The sequence below is a fragment of the Fonsecaea erecta genome (assembly GCF_001651985.1).
Source record: "Fonsecaea erecta strain CBS 125763 chromosome Unknown Scaff10, whole genome shotgun sequence".
NCBI lineage: Eukaryota > Fungi > Ascomycota > Eurotiomycetes > Chaetothyriales > Herpotrichiellaceae > Fonsecaea > Fonsecaea erecta.
Genome location: NW_017387253.1, coordinates 714,030 through 728,151, shown reverse-complemented (window position 1 = coordinate 728,151; position 14,122 = coordinate 714,030). Strand labels below are relative to the sequence as shown.

General features: G+C 50.7%; 6 protein-coding genes across 6 annotated transcripts; 3 read left to right on the top strand and 3 right to left on the bottom strand.

Moving 5' to 3' along the window:
- Positions 1-153: 153 nt before the first annotated feature.
- Positions 154-3,087, top strand: AYL99_09980 (hypothetical protein; the record flags this gene model as incomplete). Its single annotated transcript, XM_018841486.1, has 4 exons — positions 154-263; positions 315-611; positions 656-1,474; positions 1,518-3,087. 4 exons carry the CDS (start codon positions 154-156, stop codon positions 3,085-3,087), a joined length of 2,796 nt encoding a protein of 931 aa, XP_018689195.1.
- Positions 3,088-4,855: 1,768 nt separating this feature from the next.
- Positions 4,856-7,046, bottom strand: AYL99_09979 (hypothetical protein; the record flags this gene model as incomplete). The annotated part of the gene is made up of 8 exons (XM_018841485.1): positions 4,856-5,431; positions 5,490-5,566; positions 5,626-5,866; positions 5,920-6,107; positions 6,164-6,254; positions 6,309-6,438; positions 6,488-6,788; positions 6,899-7,046. The coding sequence occupies 8 exons, from the start codon at positions 7,044-7,046 to the stop codon at positions 4,856-4,858; spliced, it is 1,752 nt and encodes a 583-aa protein (XP_018689194.1).
- Positions 7,047-8,028: 982 nt separating this feature from the next.
- On the top strand, positions 8,029-9,509 carry AYL99_09978 (hypothetical protein; the record flags this gene model as incomplete). The annotated part of the gene is made up of 4 exons (XM_018841484.1): positions 8,029-8,067; positions 8,160-8,319; positions 8,375-8,605; positions 8,671-9,509. The coding sequence occupies 4 exons, from the start codon at positions 8,029-8,031 to the stop codon at positions 9,507-9,509; spliced, it is 1,269 nt and encodes a 422-aa protein (XP_018689193.1).
- A 90-nt stretch (positions 9,510-9,599) lies between these two features.
- Positions 9,600-10,579, bottom strand: AYL99_09977 (phosphoribosylaminoimidazolesuccinocarboxamide synthase; the record flags this gene model as incomplete). The annotated part of the gene is made up of 2 exons (XM_018841483.1): positions 9,600-10,376; positions 10,436-10,579. The coding sequence occupies 2 exons, from the start codon at positions 10,577-10,579 to the stop codon at positions 9,600-9,602; spliced, it is 921 nt and encodes a 306-aa protein (XP_018689192.1).
- Positions 10,580-10,904: 325 nt separating this feature from the next.
- Positions 10,905-13,226, top strand: AYL99_09976 (hypothetical protein; the record flags this gene model as incomplete). The annotated part of the gene is made up of 1 exon (XM_018841482.1): positions 10,905-13,226. The coding sequence occupies one exon, from the start codon at positions 10,905-10,907 to the stop codon at positions 13,224-13,226; it is 2,322 nt and encodes a 773-aa protein (XP_018689191.1).
- Positions 13,227-13,424: 198 nt separating this feature from the next.
- Positions 13,425-13,992, bottom strand: AYL99_09975 (hypothetical protein; the record flags this gene model as incomplete). The annotated part of the gene is made up of 3 exons (XM_018841481.1): positions 13,425-13,638; positions 13,697-13,721; positions 13,779-13,992. The coding sequence occupies 3 exons, from the start codon at positions 13,990-13,992 to the stop codon at positions 13,425-13,427; spliced, it is 453 nt and encodes a 150-aa protein (XP_018689190.1).
- Between the last annotated feature and the right edge of the window lie 130 nt (positions 13,993-14,122).

The following is a 14,122-nucleotide window of genomic DNA, read 5'->3' as shown; positions in this document are numbered from 1 at the left end:
CAGATATCATTTGACCGGGCTCAACTTCAGCTCAGCCTCAGCAATTCCACCACATTACCCCACCGAGCTGAGCGCAACACTGCCATCATCCGCGACGACCCTGTGTCCGTCTTCTTGCTCACGTACATGACGACAATACCTCCACAATCCAGGATGAGCTTTGGTTTTGGCGTAGGTGACTTCCTCGCGGTGATTGGACTTGTTCGCGAGATCCGTTCCCGCTTTGTTGATGCACCGCATCAATTCGGAGATATCTCAAAAGAGTGAGTAATTCTGATCTATTCCACAGCAGTAAGCTAACTTTAGCATGACAGTGTCACGAGCCTTTCACACGTCCTTGACGATATCGAAGTTCTCCCACAAACAGAACTCCCCGACCAAGAAAAGGCTGGGTTCGGTCAAGTGATCCAGAGCTGCAAAGAAGTCCTCAAAGAGTTGCAAGAGACGCTTGACAAGTATCAAGAATTAGATTCTACCACGAGGGACTTTGCTGGACGATCAAGAAGGGTGTGGAAAAGACTTAAGTGGGATCAGAAGGATATTGACAGGCTTCGAAGTCGGGTCACGTCGAATGTCTCGATGCTGACTACGTTCCTTGAGCGGATAAGCAGGTCAGCATTCTTCCATTCTTATTTCGTTGCTAAATACAATCAAGTCGAAAATTATCGGCGGTCAAAGACGGCGTGGATCAATTAGTTAGCCATCAGCGTGATCAGGATCGACAAGCTCTCCTTAACTGGCTCACGTCCGTCGACTATGCTCCACAACAAAACGACTTCATTGGCAGACGACAGGGAGGAACGGGCCGATGGCTTCTAACTTCAAATGAATTTCGAGACTGGGTGGGCCGGAGCAATCAGACGTTGTTTTGTCCCGGTATTCCAGGAGCTGGTAAAACAATGAGCACCGCCATCGTGATCGATGAGCTCTGCAACAAATTCCAAAATGACTCCAGTATCGCAATTGCGTATGTTTACTGCAACTTCCGAAGGAAACATGAACAAAGAGCTCTCGATCTACTTGAGAACTTACTCAAACAGTTAATCTGGAGGCAGGATTTAGTACCTCAAAGCGTACAGCGACTTTACGAAGAGCATTGCCGGAAACGAACTCGGCCTTTGATAGACACGATCTCAAAGACGTTGCAATCCATTATCCCAAGTTACTCCAGAACCTTTATTGTCATTGATGCGCTCGACGAATGCCAAGTCAAGGATGGAGAGCAGGAGCGGTTTCTGGCCGAATTACTCAGTCTTCAAACCCAGACAGGAATCAATCTCTTTGTGACTTCGCGGTTTATCCCTGGTATTGAGAAAAAGTTTCGTGAAAGCATCAGGCTGGAAATTCGTGCGAATGACGAAGACTTGTCAACGTACATTGATCATCATATGGGGGAGCTGCCGTCATTTGTTTCTCGTAATGAAGAGCTACAAAAGAACATTAAAACAGCGATTATCAAAGCAGTGGACGGAATGTAAGTATTTCCCAGCTTTTGTTACCACTACTTACATAGCAAGGTTCCTTCTAGCACAACTCCACCTCAATTCATTGCGCGGCAAGCGGTCGCCCAAAGCTATCAGAAACGCATTGAAAAGGCTCCCGGAAGGCTCCGAAGCCTATGACGAAGCCTACTGTGCAGCTATGATGAGAATTGAGGGTCAGGTCCAGGACTCCGAAACCCTTGCTAAGCAGGTCCTATCGTGGATTACTTGCGCCAAAAGGCCACTGACGACCTTGGAACTTCAACACGCACTTGGTGTGGAAATTGGTGAACCCGAGCTTGACAGCCAGAACCTCTCCGAAATCGAGGATATGGTCTCCGTATGCGCCGGATTGGTTACTGTTGATGAACAAAGTTCTGTCATTCGTCTAGTTCATTATACCGCGCAAGAATTCTTCGTCCGAACACAGGGGCGCTGGTTTGAGAACGCAGAGACAAACATTGCCGACATCTGCGTAGCTTATTTGTCGTTCGATACTTTTGCATCAGGGTTCTGCCAATCCGACGATGATTTTGAGACAAGATTACAGTCGAATCCATTATTCGATTATGCGGCCCGGAATTGGGGGCATCACGTCCGCGACTCAACTGATAGGTGTCCAAATACAGAATTCCTTGAGAATGAAGCCAAAGTATCAGCTTCGAGTCAAGCGTTGATGGTCAGCGATAACCACTGGTTTCCTGGTTACAGTCAACGCGTACCAACGCAGATGAAGGGTATACATCTTGCAGCGTGGTTTGGGCTCACAGAGACAGTGGATTGGCTAATTAGAAAGGGGTATGATTTGAATTGCCAGGATTCTGAGGGCCGGACACCACTATTATCGGCTTCTGAGAATGGACACGAGACGGTGGTGCAACTCCTCCTCGAGAAGGGGGCTACGGTCGACTCAACGGATACGGACGGCCGGACACCACTATTATCGGCTTCTGAGAATGGACACGAGACGGTGGTGCAACTCCTCCTTGAGAAGGGGGCTACGGTTGACTTAACGGACAATGAGAGCCGGCCACCACTATCGTGGGCTTCTGAGAATGGACACGAGGCGGTGGTGCAACTCCTCCTTGAGAAGGGGGCTACGGTTGACTTAACGGACAATGAGGGCCAGCCACCACTATCGTGGGCCTCTGAGAATGGACACGAGACGGTAGTGCAACTCCTCCTTGAGCAAGGGGCTACGATCGACTTAACGGGCACGTACGGCCAGACACCACTATCGTGGGCTTCTGAGAATGGACACGAGACGGTGGTGCAACTCCTCCTTGAGAAGGGGGCTACGGTTGACTTAACGGATACCTACGGCCGGCCACCACTATCGTGGGCTTCTAAGAATGGACACGAGGCGGTGGTGCAACTCCTCCTTGATAAGGGGGCTACGGTCGACTCAACGGACACGTACGGCCGGACACCACTATCGTGGGCTTCTGGGAATGGACACGAGGCGGTGGTGCAACTCCTCCTTGATAAGGGGGCTACGGTTGACTTAACGGACAATGAGGGCCGGACACCACTATCGTGGGCTTCTGAGTATAGACACGAGACGGTGGTGCAACTCCTCCTCAAGAAAGGTGCTGTAGCGACATGAAACAACGACTCACTCAATGGTAGGATGGGCTAGCGCCTGTGGAGTGAAAACAATGCACCGCGACATGAGCAGAAGCGATTAAACGGTTGAGGGTAGGCAGATCAGAGTAATGGTCATCGATGGTAATGGTGGCACATGTGTAGACGAACAATAAATACAGCAAGAGGCTGCGTCTGCATCAACATGGTGGACATCTCGAGCTCTCAGGCGCAGAGCGCTTCAACACTGTGCTAGGCTGTCACCAGCGCGTAGGTGTGACCACCACATTGATGGTGTCAGCGATAATCACGTGCCGTGTCCTATCTTATCCGTTGGAGTGGCAGGAACGCTTAGCAATATGTCCGTGGCTCGTCTTCCGAATTGCGGCTGTCATTTGACTGGCCATAATATAGCGGCGCGCCTACTCGGGTTAGTCCTCGGCTGTTTATCAGTAGAGCTTGGGGTCGCAAGATAGATGGGGCGGTTTATGTGCTCCGATGAGGCGGTAAAGATATCAAGCTCTGAAGCAGTGGATAGTCCCCATTTATGAACGAAATTTGCTGGATACGGTAGTATAGTAGTTCCAAATCATAGATATTCATGGCCGATCACAGCTACGTGGGTGCAGGAGCGATGTGGTGGAAGTCGAAGTACCGGCTGTGTGACGGGACGGCACACGATGAAGGAGAACGCTCCCAAGTTGTGTAGAAGGGTGGCAGCCACACCTAGTCTCTCCGTGATCCATTATGGCGAACGTGAATTCTTCATTGACCATGACTTCAGGGTTTTTGCCGATGGTGTAACCCGCAGTGGATAAATCCCATATTTCTGCAAGAAGTAAAGTTGGGGAGGAGATCGGTGCCATGATATTTCCAGGAATATAATGTGTCTGTACACTGTGAAGGAGGCCTGCAGGGGTAAAAAAACAGGTCGTTCACGGCCTGCGTCGAGCAGCATGGATACAATGGACAGGTGGCGATGAGACATCGAGCATGTTGTCGATGAGTACTAGGCGTGTGGAGGGGGTCTGAAGGGGCAAAAAACAGGTCGTTCATGGCCTGTGTCGAGCAGGATAGGTAGGACCGACAGGCGGTCTGGCGACATCGAGCATATTGTCGATGAGTGAAAGGTGTCTGTACACTGTGCAGGAGGCCTGCAGGGGTTAAAAAACAGGACGTTCACGGCCTGCGTCGAGCAGGATAGGTAGGAATGACAGGCGGCCCGGCTACATCGAGCACTACAAAGTTCAAAGCTCAAAGCTCCAGTTATCTCATTTTGTAAAGCACGAGTAGAGAGGTTCCATCGTATCGTATCGCCTTTTTGGTTTGAGCTCATTTCCTCCAAGCTCCATAATCTCCTGTCTTCATCCGAAGCGCATTTTGGGTCATGTCGACCAGCCCTTTTGCGAGCTCATTTCCTCCAAGCTTCTTTCATATCTCCTGTTTTCATCCGAGCGCATTTTTGGTTCACATCACCCATGGTATCTCGTTCTCCAAGCTCAGTATCTCCTACTCCCGTTTCAGCTCATCTCAGTTTCATTTGCATCATGTTCCTGGAGTTGCATTTCAACTCGTTCTGGTCTCATCTTCTGTGAGATCTCTGGTTTCATGACTGCCTTCAATGTTCTCAGCCATGTGTGCGTGTTTTGCTTGTTGACGACGATGTTGATGTGTTTATGGTTTGTGAGTGATGTGAGAGACGTGTATGCTCATGTTCCGTATTCCGTGCCCTGTAATTTCTGCACATATGGATTTTGTTCGCCTCAAACGCCTCAAACGCCTTCCAATTGCTAGTATTGTCCTTCCTCATTGGTCTCGGGAATGGTCGAGATGGAATGTCCAACGTAGACCGGGGGGGACTGGAAGATTTGCGAAGGATGACCATTAGCAGGACCAACAAACGCATTCTGGTTTTGGTTGTGATCCATGTTGTGGGTCGGAGTAGGAGAGAAGAGTCCAGCGGGAAGCATGTGGCTCATGTTGCTGTAGGTCATGCCAGAGTGACTTGGAGGAGTCATGGTGCCAAAGCCGTACGCAGATGCGTGTTGTGGAGTCGCATACATGGGTTGTGGAATTCCTTGATGGTTGTACTGGATGGTGGCAGGTGGAGTCATCTGATGCGGTGCCATGCCATGAGAACCAACGGCTTGACCATGGCCGCGGTGGTAGACTTCCGGAGTACCACCGGCATTGTAGTTCATATTGTTCTGATGGACTGCATAGCCTGCGTTCTGGTCACCGTATGCGCGTCTTGGACGGTTGTGCTGCGGTTGGACTCGTAAATTTGGAGCCGTGAGACGGCCGGAAGGACGACGCGCAGAGTATTCTTTCTGTTCAACGCGAAGTTTGAGGCCATGCATGTAACGCTGTGAAGGAGACTGTCAGTTTGTGGTTTGAGTGGAGCGGGTTGAAGCATAAACTCACATCAGCACTAGCAGCACGGTCGGCTTCGTGAGCAGTGGTGTATTCGACGAATGCGAAGATGTTCACAGCGTCGTTGTCTGTCTTGTGCGTTAGAGCGACTCTGGAAGGCGGTGAGTTTGGCAAGGATGGGACTCACCATAAACCTTCTTGATGACGTTGACTTGGACGATGACACCAAACTCGCCGAAGAGCTCTTCAACATGAGCACGGGTTGTTCCTTCTGGCAAGTTTCCAACGTAAATGGACTTCTGATCAATGGTTGAGCGAGGAGCTGAGAAGCCACCAACAACTGCGCCACCATCTGGTCCGACGCGGAAGCGTGGTTCGAGAGAAGGAGCCATGAAAAGCTGGTAGCCAGAGGTGTGATTTTGAAAGAGCTGCTCCTAGGTCAGACAGCCACCAATTCAACCATATTGGATTGGGCACTTACCTTGAGAGCGTCACGACAGTCGAGGTAGAACGCGAACTTGACATACATGCCGTCTCCTGAGCCTCCATGACGTCGATTGGCCATGGTAGTCGGTACAACGAGCTCGAGGGGTCCGTAGCGTTCAAGAATCCCACGAGTTTCTGCCTCGGTGACCATGGTGCCATCAGTCTTGCTGAGGATTACCGCGCCTTGAGTCATGGTCAGCTTCGTTTCCATCTGTGTGTGTGTGTGTTTGTGGACTCACGCTCCGCCTTGGCTTGTTCAATCCGAATCTTCCTGCCGTCCATAACAAGACCATATGCGCCTGCAACAGCTGCAGTGGCGTCTTCGTCTTTCTGTCACAATAGTCAACAAGGTGGATGATACGGGCGTTTTTCGACAGGGTTTACCTCAAACTGAACGAAAGCAAACGGATGCTGGTTTCTGTCACGCCGAATCTTGACGTGATTGGGGCCATAGTCATCAAATGTTTGATGACAGGCCAACTCGAGTTGGTCCTCAGAGCGATTCTTGGAGAGACTGAGATGGATTAGAACGAGGGTGTACAAGGTAGATATCGTTGACTTACTTTGCAACAAAAATCAGTGCAGTTGGTGGATAGAGTCCTTGCGCGTTCGCGGCATTTGGGACTTGGCTGACGCGGTCTGCACGGGGCACGAAGCCATTGTATCCAGCAGGGGCACGCAAGTTATTGACAATTCGACGCGCGATGGCGTGAGCTTGATTATTATTAATTGTAACAGAGCTTGGAGCACCAAACACATCGTCTTCAGCACTTGGCTCAATTGCTGTCTGAGCTGGTCGATGGGCTTCGTCGACCTCGAAGTCGGTGTTGGCATCTTTCAAAGATGCTGGGAGAGAGGTGGAGCCTGGAAGTCATCGACAGAATGTCAGTTTTCATCAAATCCAGCGTTGGAAAGGTGCGAGGTCATCCTTTCCCACGCGCCACAAGGGGGTGAAGGGGTGAGGGAGGACTGACCTTGAACGGCTTGGGCGGGTTCGACGCGGCTCTGCTCGCCGTCGAGCTTTGTGGTTGCCATGTCTCCAGAGATGGCAACGATCTCAGGATTTGGCGTTGAGGAGGCGGATCGAGGGAAGGTTATGGGGAGCGTGGGTAGAGCGGGCATGGTGACTCGAAGAAGAGGAGAGGATAACGACGCCGCGAGGCGAGCGGCCATTTCAGCAGGCTTTAACTGTTTCACAGAGACTCGATGTCAGTAAGGTTCCAGATCAAGTTTATAGACTCGAGAAGTTGTACTCACCCTGCAAACGGTTTTTCTGAGTAAACCAGAAAGAAGACAAGGCCGTTTAGCACCCGGAGATGCTGTAAACGAAGAATAAAAGTGAGAAAAATATAAAGAGGCCACAATTCAGAGTGAAGTGCGTTGAGAGCGCGAGGGGTATCATGGGTGGGCTTGGCATTCACAGCGGTCTCTCCGATTCTGAATTCCTTTTCAGAAGCTCATGAAGACGGCCTGGTTTTGACCTCTCCATCTCCTCGCTTCCAGACCGCTGTGTTCTCCAAGCAAGCACACGATTGAGTTCATGATCCATATCTCCTCTCACACCCTCACACTGGAGGGTGTTTTGTTGGGAGCGGACGCGCCCTGGGCACCATCACGCTTGAAAGCTCAAATTGATGGTCTGTGTTGAACTCCAACTGACACCATCTGTCTAGAGCCAGTTTACTCATGGCACACAGTGACAGTTGTGTCAAAGACAGCTCTGCAACTCTGAAGGCATGTAACTTTCCAGGGACAATATGACTAAGCACTCTGGAAGAGGAGCACAGTGCACACCAGAGTACGCGCAACAGCCACCCAAACAAGTGTCGAAGACACATGTTGGAGGTGATGTGTCTGTACATGTCAGCAACCTTTTGTCATACCAGGTGAGATTGGGCTTTCTTACAATATTCTCGATGGACACTGACCAAGGCAGGTTGGAGTCACATCTTTCTTTGGTGGTGGACCGGGACTGTCTTCTTGCATCCCTGTCACCTATCTATTCAGATGAGAGACGTATCGGGAGTGGAGGTATAGCACGAAGTGCAAGAGCGCGATGTTGAGCAAATGATATGATGAGAGAATCTTGTCGATATCCTGAACGATGATCAAGAAGAAGTTGTTGAAGCTGGAGAAGGCGAATGTGCGAGGAAATGAAAACAACAATGAAAAGAACTGGCAGAAATTCACGATAGAAGTACTCAGTATCGATGTCGCTGACGCTAACGCCATTAGGAAATCTCAACGCCCCTTGGCTACTTGTTGCTCACTTGGCGACGATGCTTGGCGATCACGGTGGTTCAGATTGACTTGCAGCCGGTGCCGGGGTTTCTCCGGCTGCTCCCGACGCTAGCAGTGACCATGGGAGGCGAGATTGTGGAAATGGCTCGAGCACGTGAATGCCCATGACGTTGAAGCAAAAGTTGCGGGTGCAGCTTATACAGTGACAGTGAGTGGACAGTCGGAACAAGACCAGGGCTTCCCCATCGTCTGGACCAAGGCTTCTGTTACACTACACAACAGTCATGTTTATGCCCACAGTCAGGCGCTGTGCGCCTGGCTTCTGGAAGAAAACAAGTCAGGAACTGGGCAGAGCAACAAAATTTGGTACGCGGTCCCATGTGGCCCATTGAGGGATGTGCACGCCTTGCCTGAGCGCCGAGATGTGCTGGATGGCGGTGGTAGATACGGCGGAAGAGTATAGCATTGTGTTTGAAGGCGTGGGCTGACTTCTCTCGGTGGCCAGCTCTCAATCTCGAAGGCCTGCATTTGCCTCTTGCCCCGTATCCTATCTTCGACTTTGCAGATCCGGAAACCATTACTACCCTGAAGACGATGACCGACCAGTCAGTTGGCGGCTTCTCGACGGCACAACTCACACAAAAACCTCGTGATGTATCGATAGACCCTCCTACCCCTGCGCACGTCCTCTTTCATGGAAACATCTCCACAAAACTTCCCACAGATCGACCAGACATCCAAAGAACAGGATATGCAGCATGGAGAAATGAGGATCGAGGGCGAACACTGTTTGGAGAGTTGTTTTGGAACGTCGATTCCTACATGTACCTAGCGTTGCGGGTAAAGAGTGACGGCCGGAAATACTTTGTCAATATACAGACGGACTCGATCGTCGAGTCGGACATCCATCAGCATCGATTGTACACTAAGTACCACAAGGGTGCAGAAGGACCTGATGACCCTGGTCAATGGGAGACCGTTTGGATCAAACTCCACGAGTTTGTGCGCACGAATCATGGGATTGTCACAGAACCACAGTCAGAGATGTTGCGACAAAAGGTAAAGAGCTTCGGCATCGGATTGATTGACCGGCAGCCAGGGCCGTTTGAACTTGGAATTGCTGCAATGTGGGCTACGAACCTCAACGAGAGGGGCCAAGTCGACGGCCGAACCGGTTGGGAAGAGGGCGACCAGGGGAGCGCGAGATTAAGCGAGGTGACACTAGAAAAGCTGGCGCAAAAGGCAGAAGAGAAGAAGAACATACCAGAGCAGAAGAAAAGCTTCCGCGAAAGAGTGCCACATTTTGGGAAAGTTGGCTCGGGAGACACGAAGGCGTTCAGGTGAATTTTGAGACAGGACATTCTGGCCAAATGCAGCAAACATGCATGGATGGTGTGTTTGCAGTCGAAATTCAAAATGTACTATACGTTGCCTCTACCTCAGGTCTTTTAAAGTCTCTTGTAGAGATTTCCCAGTCAAGATTTTGAACGCTTCGAGGTATCTTGCATGAGTGGCTTCAACCACATCTTCAGGCATCTCCACGTCCTGTTTGTTTTTGAGACCATTATCCGTCAGCCAATCCCGCAGCGGTTGCTTGTCAAAACTCTCCTGGCTTTGGCCGAGCGTGTAGGCGGATTTCGACCAAAATCTTGAGCTGTCTGGGGTAAGCACCTCATCGACAAGCACAACCTCGTCCGTTTCCTCGTCCAAACCGAACTCAAATTTCGTGTCGGCTATGATGATTCCCTTTTCTTTTGCATAGTCCCGTGCCGCCTTGTAGATGCGAAGGGACAGTTCTTCTATTCTTTTCGCATACTTCTCGCCTGTAATCTGCGCAGCTTGCTCCGTTGAAATGTTCTCGTCATGCTCACCCAGCTCAGCCTTGGTGCTGGGAGTGTAGATCGGTTCAGGAAACTCTTGGGATTCTTGTAGGCCTTCCGGCATCTTCTTCCCATTTACCTCACCGGTTTTTTTGTAGGAGGACCAGGCGGAGCCTGTAATGTAACCACGGACGATAGCCTCCACCGGGAATACCTTGAGTTTGCGCACCAGCATACTTCGGCCCTTCAATTGAGAAGCGACATCCTTCGGAATTGCAGTCGGCAGGTCGAGAGAAATGAAATGGGTTTTCAGGTCAGGGATCTGTTTCTGGAGGTATTGAAACCAGTGCACCGTCATCAACGTCAGGACGAGACCTTTTTCTGGTACACCCTAGATTCGCCGCGTCGTCAGTGAGCTGGTAGCACGAAAACGAAGCGAGAGAAGCATACATTCTTCATGATAACATCAAAGGCCGAGATTCTGTCCGTAGTCACAAAGAGCAAGGATTTTGAGTCGACATCGTACAGCTCTCGGACTTTACCTGAAGCCAATAGTGGCAGGAATTCTCCTAGGTCTGACTTGACGAACGCCATCTTGAAAGCTTCTACAGATTTGTACGCAGAATATCTCTTGCGCGATGGGGGTTATGGTACGAGAACCGCAGAAAGAAAAGTGCGAAAGCAAAGGAAAGCAAACCTGCCAAACACAACAAAATATTTGCCGAAGTTCAACCAATCACCAGGAGCGACCCGGCGCCGGGTGACACGCAGGGTGCAGGCGACGCGCCTTTCCTAGTTGATTCAGATTCAATAACGCCTCTCACAAGTAGCAGTGGTTATGCAACAAAGCAATGCACCTGGCTAGACGCATCCAAGCCTGCTAGCAGAATCTCGGCTGTATTGTTTCCCCTGGTACAACATGAGCCGGTATCTGACCCCAGCAAAGATTACGCTGCTGGTCCTCGCTCTGCTCTATACAGAGGATGTAGTTCCGACCAAAGAAGCCACAGTCGTGTTGTCCTTTATCCTCTCACAGATTGTACCATCAAGCAAGCATTCTCCATTATTCCGGGAAAGCACAGAATTCGATCATGCTGTTCCAATAACTGAATTCGAAGCCACGTTGTCCTCCCGTCCCTCTGCGAGACCTGGCAGAACTTTATTTGATTTGCTGCTGAAAAGATTGTGGGCCATTGATTGCTCGCATGCTCTCGATGCCTTTATCACATACCTTCCTTCGCTTCTGACGAAATCCCGAGAGGAGCTCCTGAGGGACCGCGACAGTGGGGAAGAATCTGATCAAACCCAGGGCCGAATTCTCAGAACATCTCCCCTGGGCGCTTTTATTCGTCGCTGCCATTTGGAATACACAAGGCTGCAGTTTCAGGACAGCATCACTCTTTGGCAGGATTTCATTTATTACAGAAACCCGACTCGCGAGATATATGAGAAGAAGAACTACGTGGGCAATAGAAATGCCCTGGACTCGAACTTCGCAGATCTGGGCCTCGATTCATCGCATCCTCTGGCCCAATTGATGTACGGAAGACTTGCCGAAGACGAGCAAAAGTATCATGGCGCGTACAGTATGTACGACGTCGAAAAATTGATGGAATTCCAAGTCACCGAGATCCAGCGTGTCGGCGGAAGACTCCCTGACGGCATGAAATTGAAGCTTCAAAATATGTCTAAGGCTGGGACCGTCCTCCCCAAACTGGGGAATTATCTCAACTTCCTTGATTCATGGCGGGCTGGGGATTACTACTCTGCCTTTGACAATTTGCACAGATACTTCGATTACGCAATGCAAACACGAGAGAGATCAATCTATCAATACGCTTTGCTCAACCTCGCCATTCTCCAGGCAGACTTCGGATGTCACACGGAAGCACTTTCTGCCATGCAAGAGGCCATCGCCACCGCCCGAGAAAACAAAGACACGGCATGCCTCAATTTCTGCATGAGCTGGGTATATCATTTCGGGCGGTCTTTTCCTGGCGAAATGGACGCCATACGCGACAACGGCATTCTCGGCAGCGAAGTCGAGGGACTTGCATTTCTAAAATCCCGGGCCAAAGATGCGGAGATGTGGAGCCTTTTGGGCACGACACTGTTGAGCGAGGCGAAGCTTGGTATGCAGTACGGAGACAGCCTCGCAGGAGTGTTCGAAAACATCGCCAAATCATCGTATCTCAGTGTGGTACGATCCACCCAGAACACCACCGGGCCAATGTTACTCATCAAAGGCGCCGCGTTTAGCAGGATTGGTCTTGGTCATCTGAGCTGGTTCTGTGGACAAGTATTTCTGCAGTGCCATTCCAAGGACGCCCCGCTTGAAGATCTGTTCAAAAACTATTGTCGCATCGCCGGACTTCTGGTCCAACGTGGCAGATATGCTGAAGCTCAGCAATTGCTGGACAATGTCCCGTCGAATGTGCATCGACGAATGAGGTTCCAAAACTCCATTGGCTTCTACTCCGGCTTGTTGAAGGCTCGAAGGCTGATACATCGGGACAATCTCGATGCTGCGGAACGCTTGCTTGACCGACTGCGCGGACAAGGGGCGCCAGATGTGAAAGTTGAATTTTCACTGTCACTGCTTGAGGTTGAGCTCCTCATACGTCGAGGCACTCTCGACCAAGCTCTTGAAAAAGTTGGGGAACTAGCACAGGGAGCGGACAAGAGCAATGAAATCAACGACATCGCCGTACAGACCCGGCTGCTGAACCTCAAAGCACGGATCTTGGCTGAGAGCCGACATCCGCTCAAGGGCTTCTCGCTTGTCATGCGCGCAGCGCAGATCGCATACCGAGGACGGATTCTCCCCTCGTTATGGACATCGGTCTGTCTTCTTGCCACAATTCTGAACGACCTCTGTGAGTTCTCCGCCGCTGCCGAGCTTCTGCAATCGGTCTTGCCTCAGGTGCTGGAATGTCAGGACTGCGAACTCGCCGCTCACTCATATTCCGTCCTTGCAGACGCAAACATGGGTCTCGCTGGCTCATTATCAGGACCAGACAAGTCTTCTGCAACAAAGCAAAAGGAGCTCATTAACAAAGCAATGGAAAATATCGACCACGCATATGCACAGTATAGGTACATTGAAGACCTACAGGGGCAGCTGGAGATGCTGAAGAAGAAGGCCACCATCATGCACTGGAGAGGGGATTTGGTGTTGGCGAACGACACAGCGACGCAGTATTTGGGCCTGAAGAAGGAGTACGAAGCCCTGAATGTCTGAAGATCACCCGTCAACTGTCGGAGTAAACTCTGAAATCATCGAATATTGAACTTTATGAGATAATGGGTTGTGGTCTTGTTATGCTTCCGTTCGGTCACCCCTTTCACTTCCACGGCATCCTTATGTACAAGTCAGGTCCACCATGACCAACTGAGTCTTTAAAGCCAGTCCACAGCACTTCACTTTGATGTTCATATTTCAAGTTTGCTTGTCCTTCCTGTGGTAGTTGACCTTGTCGTTCCAGAAAAGGGTCTTGTCACCATCTCCCCACCAGAAGTTCCTAGTTCGGATGTTCTGGTAAGGGTATTCAACACGTTCTTCGAGGGGAGGCATATGTTCCCAATGCTCCCAATGTTCATTCCAGAGGTTGTAGGCGTTGATGCTTGCGATGATCAGGCATGGAATGACGACGCTGTAAGGGTGGTTAGAATCAAGTCTCGGTGGGTTTATGGTGTCTGGGGCTTTCATACAAGATGGAGAGTTTACGCCAGAGATCTACACATCACGTTAGCATTTTCCGGGCAATCGACGGGTGTCGGAAGGCAAACGCACCACTTGTGGCAGCAGCATGAGCTTTTACAGCAGCTCTTTCTCGGTTGAAGGCATTGTCGGCCGTTCCAACGAGTTTGCTCGTTCCTTGACCAGGTGGGCTTGGGACACCACTGCTCGCGAGGCGTCGCTGGAAGGTCGATCGGAAGAGGGGTCGAAAAGCGGGCGAGCGTAACTGCTGCTGCGCAAGACGCAGACCAACACGTTGGAAGGACATTTTGCACGGCAAATGAGTGGAGAGGATGTTGTCGCTGGCGTTGACTAGAAGTCGAAGAATACAGGTGAGGTCTGGTGCAGGAGCTCTGCGGGAGCTTGGCAAGCCCAATGACGATGGCCTGAGCGCAGGT